The 5,877-nt window shown below is 39.8% G+C and overlaps 1 protein-coding gene across 1 annotated transcript in view; it reads left to right on the top strand.

Moving 5' to 3' along the window:
* Positions 1-1,742: 1,742 nt before the first annotated feature.
* Positions 1,743-5,877, top strand: part of LOC140937827 (UDP-glucuronosyltransferase 2B15-like) — an 11,125-nt gene continuing 6,990 nt past the window's right edge. Inside the window, exon 1 of the mRNA XM_073387403.1 lies at positions 1,743-1,886. Coding sequence (XP_073243504.1) covers positions 1,743-1,886 — 144 coding nt within the window. The remainder of the gene's footprint in view (positions 1,887-5,877) is intronic.

Here is a 5,877-nt window from a genome sequence, read left to right as displayed (position 1 = left end):
CCAAGTAAAAAAGGGACAAGCTCTGTATTATGTATTGTAAGCTGATCTTGCGAGCTCTCAGTCTCTTGGTTTGCGGTATATAGAATGTGTAACGAAACTGTAACGCGATCAAAATAACCCATTTTTCAAAGGTTTTCGACGGGTTTTAATGTTCTAACGACAAACACATATCCTCTAGACCCTGTGGTTATCTGGAAGCTTTCGGAAGATAATTTTATTATCTATTTTTGGCAGGATTCGTGATAATGTCCTGACAGTAAAACACTCCCTATAAGGGACTGTACAATAATTATCAGGAGGGGAGGCTGGAATCCTGCCACCAAAGCCAATTTAGCTTTGACCCCCCTCCTGGTCCGGCACTTAAAAATTAAGACCACCATCCCCTCCTTCCTCGACTTACATTTAAAATCTTTCAGTTATTGAAACGATAGTTATATTTTGTTGTTTTCGCCCTCTAACTCGTAGCTTTTACTCACAACTCAAAAGAGCCGTTGGGCCGAGAAAATTTTTCATAATGCCCGGTCATCCTGACAAGAAAATTTTTCCTTCTCGGCAGCCAACCAGAGCGCGCGCTCTATTGTAGCCATGTAATTCTTGATATTATAGTCTATTAGGTGCGGTTACACACACCACGGTAAAAGGTATTTCCCACGTTATAATTAACGAAGCCGTCGTTGGTAAATTTTAACGTGGGTTTAGTTTGCCGTGGTAACATGTGGTTACACATAAATTAATTCCCAAGTTAATTCAGCCGCTTTTAAGGCTTCATTATCGCTAATGCGGTAATAATCACTGTCGATGATGGCAATAAGTATCTCATGTTATGTTGAAAATTTACGTAGAGTTTTAGCTGAAATTTCAACTGGTATGTTAGTCCTGATAACTAGCGAAGGTACATAGCATTTTTGTTGCTGTTGCGCATAATCAAATGCGCATAACTCCAAAAATACAATAACTACCAAAACGGCCGACTAAAAATTTATTAACGCATATCGAATACATCGAAAAAATGCGGGTTTTTGAATTATGGAAAGTACGAGTCAGCATTCTTTGTTTGTTCTCTCTTCTAATATTAGTGTTAGCCCAATAAGATTACATTAAAAGGATCAAGTTATCTGTATCAAGCAGCCATTATCTTGCGGGTTTTGGATAAAAAAGGTTTTCATGATTAGGTAGATATTCTAAACAAAAGATCAGGTTGAGCACTGAACACCCTGGGAGTAACAGTAAACATGATTTGGCCTCCAGTAACCGCGAAAACGCTTGAATAAATCAAAACTAATGAACCAGGAATCGGCATGCTAGTTGTAAAAAGCCGGCAACGAGCGACAGGATTTGGGCTAATCTGTACGAGATTAGATTAGGGCTGTTTCTTTTAAAGTGGAACACACACTGCATTCAGCCATATGGTAACAATATCAATTCGTTCGTTGCTAGACAAAATCCTTTAATCGTAGCATTCTTCGAACTGCAAGATTTATTAGCTTAGAGGCTCCCACGCCCTCGTACCACTCCCCCTTCCCTGCTTCCCCCGCTTTCCCATTAATGTAGGAGCTGCTCATAAGGTGTTTCCTCATTGGTCGCAGAAAACAATAACACATCATTGTTTATCATTATTTCACATTGTTTTCACGGTTAGGGTATCGAACAAATTGGCGTCCTACGCCCTTGGAACTTGTTGCGTGTCCCCTGCACTTTTCTGTTTGCTTCAGTCATAAACTGAGAAAGTCGACGGCTGAAAAATGGCGCCCTTGTATTGCTTTATCGTTATCTCGCTTCTGTCGAGCTGCCTAGCGGCAAAGTACGCCATGTTTCCTTTGTTTTCAAGAAGCCATTATCTCGTGATTGCCAAACTCGGGGAAGAACTTGTTGCCAGAGGACACGAAGTAAGTTAAGTCTATTTAGAACTTGTGTGCAGTTTTTTCCCGGTTCAAACGTCGAATTTCACATGAGCCGAACTTAACACAAGAGTTAAATGCATTTGAAGTGCGACGTTTGAATCAATTAAATTCGACTGTTTAAATTAAATGCGACGTTTGCCTTATCTGCGACTGAAACAGTCGAAGCTTCGACCAGTAGGTTCGACTTTTGATTCAAACGTCGCATTTCACAGGGGCACCCAACGTCAATTTTTGGAAAATATCGGTTTGGAAGACGATTTGAGATCTAGAATTTTTGGAACTTTTGTTGTAAAATTTATTGCCTGCCTGCCTGTCTCTCCTAGGATTTTCGAACATCTAAGAAATGGTATAATTGCCCGTCTTTAACGGATTTTTACCCTAAAAAGGTCACCTAGATTTTTCGGGGGCCTTTTTTCTGGCTGAAATTTTCGAAGAGGTAAGTTTTGGTCCCTATAATTTTTGGATCACTAGACTTTCCGCTAGGAAATCCGAACAGATGACAAAGTTTTAGGGGACAAAAATATAATGCCTATATCTACCGTTTATCGGCTCCTGAATACGTTCAACAATGCTATGTTTAGCTATGTTTAAATGGTTTTGAACTATATTCTCTTTGGGTGCCCCTGATTTTACATGTGCCGAACTTAATGAACGAATTTTAGTAAATTATTACGCTTCAGTGAATTCTACGTGCGGCCAGGTCCCCTCCCCCCCCCCGCTGGGCTGACCCCCGGGTCAGTTAGCATTTTTTTGCCTTTGATGGCAAATTCCCGGGGGTGGGAACTCTTGAAAAGAGAGGGTAAATGCCCCGTCCTCCGGGGTCCGACACTGCAACATTTTTCATTGATCGCACAGTCGAATAGTGCCATTTTAAGAGGGAGTCTCCCTAAAACCGGTCCACTGCGTTTCGGGTCGGAAAATCAATTTCCTTTAAACTTTAACCATGAATATATCTTAGTCCAAAAGTAATTGAAACCGCATTAGTTTTTGAAAATATTTCAAAATAAAATTTTTCGGGAGGAAAATCACTTCAGCACTCGGAGGCCAAATTTTTGCAGTGACAAAGAGTAAAAATAGCGCATATTGCCGAGTTCACCACTTCAAAGTTTTGCACTTTCAACGATTTTTTTCACTTCCTAGGATTAAATTGGTCCTTAAATGATGTAAAGGACACAATTTTGGTCCTTCAAAAACAACTCGTGTCTACTAAATATTTTTTGATTTACACCCACTTTGCCGTACGCAGGAAATGACTCAAAAATGCATATTTTCATCGTAGCACTGTGCAAAATCCCCACATCTTCTAAACAAAATGTCTTTTCAGACCAACAAAGGGAATGTCCAAAAACATAGAAACATAAAAATATGTTGTGATTTTAACGATTTATCAGCACAGCCGATCGACGAAATATGCCTATTTTCTGTTATGACTGTTTACAATACACGATGGAAGGTCTTAATGCAAAGCCCAAATAACACAATAATTCATCAAATGTATCAAGTATTTTAAACTTTTTGTGACTTTTGACACAAAAGAACATCATGTAGGAAAGGAAAGCCTTTAAGCCGAACGCATTAATACTACAGGTGTACCTGTTTACAGCGCTTGATCCGATCGAGTCGTCTTCGCTGTGCACACAAAACTGATATCACATGATGGCGCCTGTCACGCATTCCTATATCTGGAATCGTTACGCCGTGAAAACACTTTTTGCTAGTCTGACTAAAATTGAAAGGCAGGAAATTATCTTATCAATAGAGTATTCTATTATATTTATTGCTGTTTTCGTTGACAAGCTACAATATCAAGAATCATGCATGCATAAGTGCCCAGTTCATTAACAACAGCAACTTTTTAGTTTTCCACGAACAGGCTCCTGTCCATTCAGGTTAGCATTTATAAAACAATTGGTTGTCGTTATGAGCTTTCTCTTTGTTTTGTTTTATGCTTGTCGTTTAAGTTTGCATTTTTTATTATTTTTAATATATTTCATATTTCTGGTAGCCCATGGTATTAAACCGACGAGTACCTGTTTTCAGGTCTAATCAAGCTCCCCGACTCAGGGTGGGCCTGGAGATAGGGGTGGAGTGTGCTTGCTGGCAGGAGGTCCGCTAGACTGTTCACAGTCCTCTATTTTTCCGTAAATCGTCGGTATCAAGCACATTCTCTACAGGTGGCCATCTTGGTTTTAAAATGTACCGGGTTTAGCCTGGGGATGACTATGAAATCTACTCTTGGGGCAGCGGACCCAAGAAGGCCCGCACATCTGGACGATTTTACGGAAAGATAAGGGACAGTGAACAGTCTAGTGGCCCGCAAGCAAACATCCCCCTTTCTATTATCCTAGAACAAATACTGTATCTTTGAAATTAGGTTACCCTGCATTTAAAACTGGCGTGCTGGTTTACCTCGTTTAGCGCTTTCGATTTTGACTCCAGGGCTAAAAGCGCAGCTCTGACTCGTTAATTTACTCAAAGTTGTATCCCAGAAAAAAAAAAAAATAAAAATCGTGTAATGCTAACCGATGACGGCAACGAGAAATGCAAAAAAAATCAATAGGGCTTAAGAGCGAAAAAAAAAGGTTTGCACGTGCAGCACATTTTTTTGTACATTTCTTTGTCATTGTTTTGCACGACTTCAACGTACGTGAAACGTCCTAGTTGCACGTTTTATGGAGAAAAAATCGTATATGTTCCTACGTTCCATTTTTGTTTCACTGCCGCTCATTTTAACCTTGCTGGCCGCTAACATTTGTCATTTTCTTATCACAGCTTTGAATTTTTTTATGTTTTTTTCTTCCGCAATGAACTTCGTCTCCTTTCTTTTTTTTCTTTTTGTTTTGTTTTGTCAGTTTCGTTCTAGCTTTTCCTCTGTTATCGGTGTCAGTGTAATGGTAGTAGGGGGAAACAGTCGAACGAACGATCACGTGATTACGAAATTTTCTCGCATTTTACAGGTTACCATTTTTTTTTCGCACGCGCGAGAGCTTCGCTAATACTCATTCTCTATTACGGAAAGTGGTTAATTATTAATAGTGCCATATTTTCAAATTCTTGTCCCGTTATTGCCGAAATGCACATATTAAGCTAGGGATTTTCCTGAAAGCTGTCAATTCACAGTGAGCCCGCGGAAGAAAAATGAGTAATAATAGGCAGGGTACAAACTCACCGAGGTAGAGTCGTTGTCCTTCTTCTCGCGTCTTTTCCAACAATCTTTTTCACTACACAAGAGCACTCTACAACCATTTTAGTTATCTTTTGAAGAAGATCAGATTTCGAGGTTCTTGTGCCAAATAAAATCCCAAGCAAATTGCTTTTGAAAGAAAAAGAGTGATTTCTGTGAGCCATCTCGCACATACATCAGAGGACGTTTGGCAGCAATTGTTTCCACCATAGCTTCGCTGCCATTTCTTTCTCCAGGTTCCTCATCGTCCGCTAGTATGTATAGTCTTTTATTTTTTTTTCAAATGATTTTGTTAGAAAAATATTGCGAAAAAAATCGTTAAATTTTTACTTTTGAGCCACTCGGCTTTGGTAAACATTCGTGTGCGATCTGCGTTGCCAGCTTTCTGCCCCTCAAGGGGCACCTCTTCAGTCAAAAATGGTATACAAAAGGTGGGTTGGACGATCAGGGCGGAGTCTCCCAGTATAACACTTTGTTGTATACCCCACCCCCTCCGATAGGGCGGAAAGCTAAGTTCGCTAATTAGACATATTGGTGTTGTTGTTGTTGTTGTTGTTGTTGTTTTGTTTTGTTTTTGCAATTCTCGTTGCCGTTGCAGGTTAGCATCACACGATTTTCTTTTTCGCTGGAGTACAGCTTCAAGTATATCAACGAGAGCTGCGCTTTTAGCCCTGTCTAAATCTATATATTAGTGAGTTTGAAAGAAATCGAAAGCGCTAAACGAGGTAAACCACCATGCCACTTCACAGTCCTTAAATTCTTTACTAAGTCCTTAGATTTCCGTAAATTCGC

The sequence above is a fragment of the Porites lutea genome, chromosome 5 (assembly GCF_958299795.1).
Source record: "Porites lutea chromosome 5, jaPorLute2.1, whole genome shotgun sequence".
Taxonomy (NCBI): domain Eukaryota; kingdom Metazoa; phylum Cnidaria; class Anthozoa; order Scleractinia; family Poritidae; genus Porites; species Porites lutea.
The sequence above is the reverse complement of the archived record's forward strand: the minus strand, read 5'-3'. Positions and strand labels throughout refer to the sequence as shown.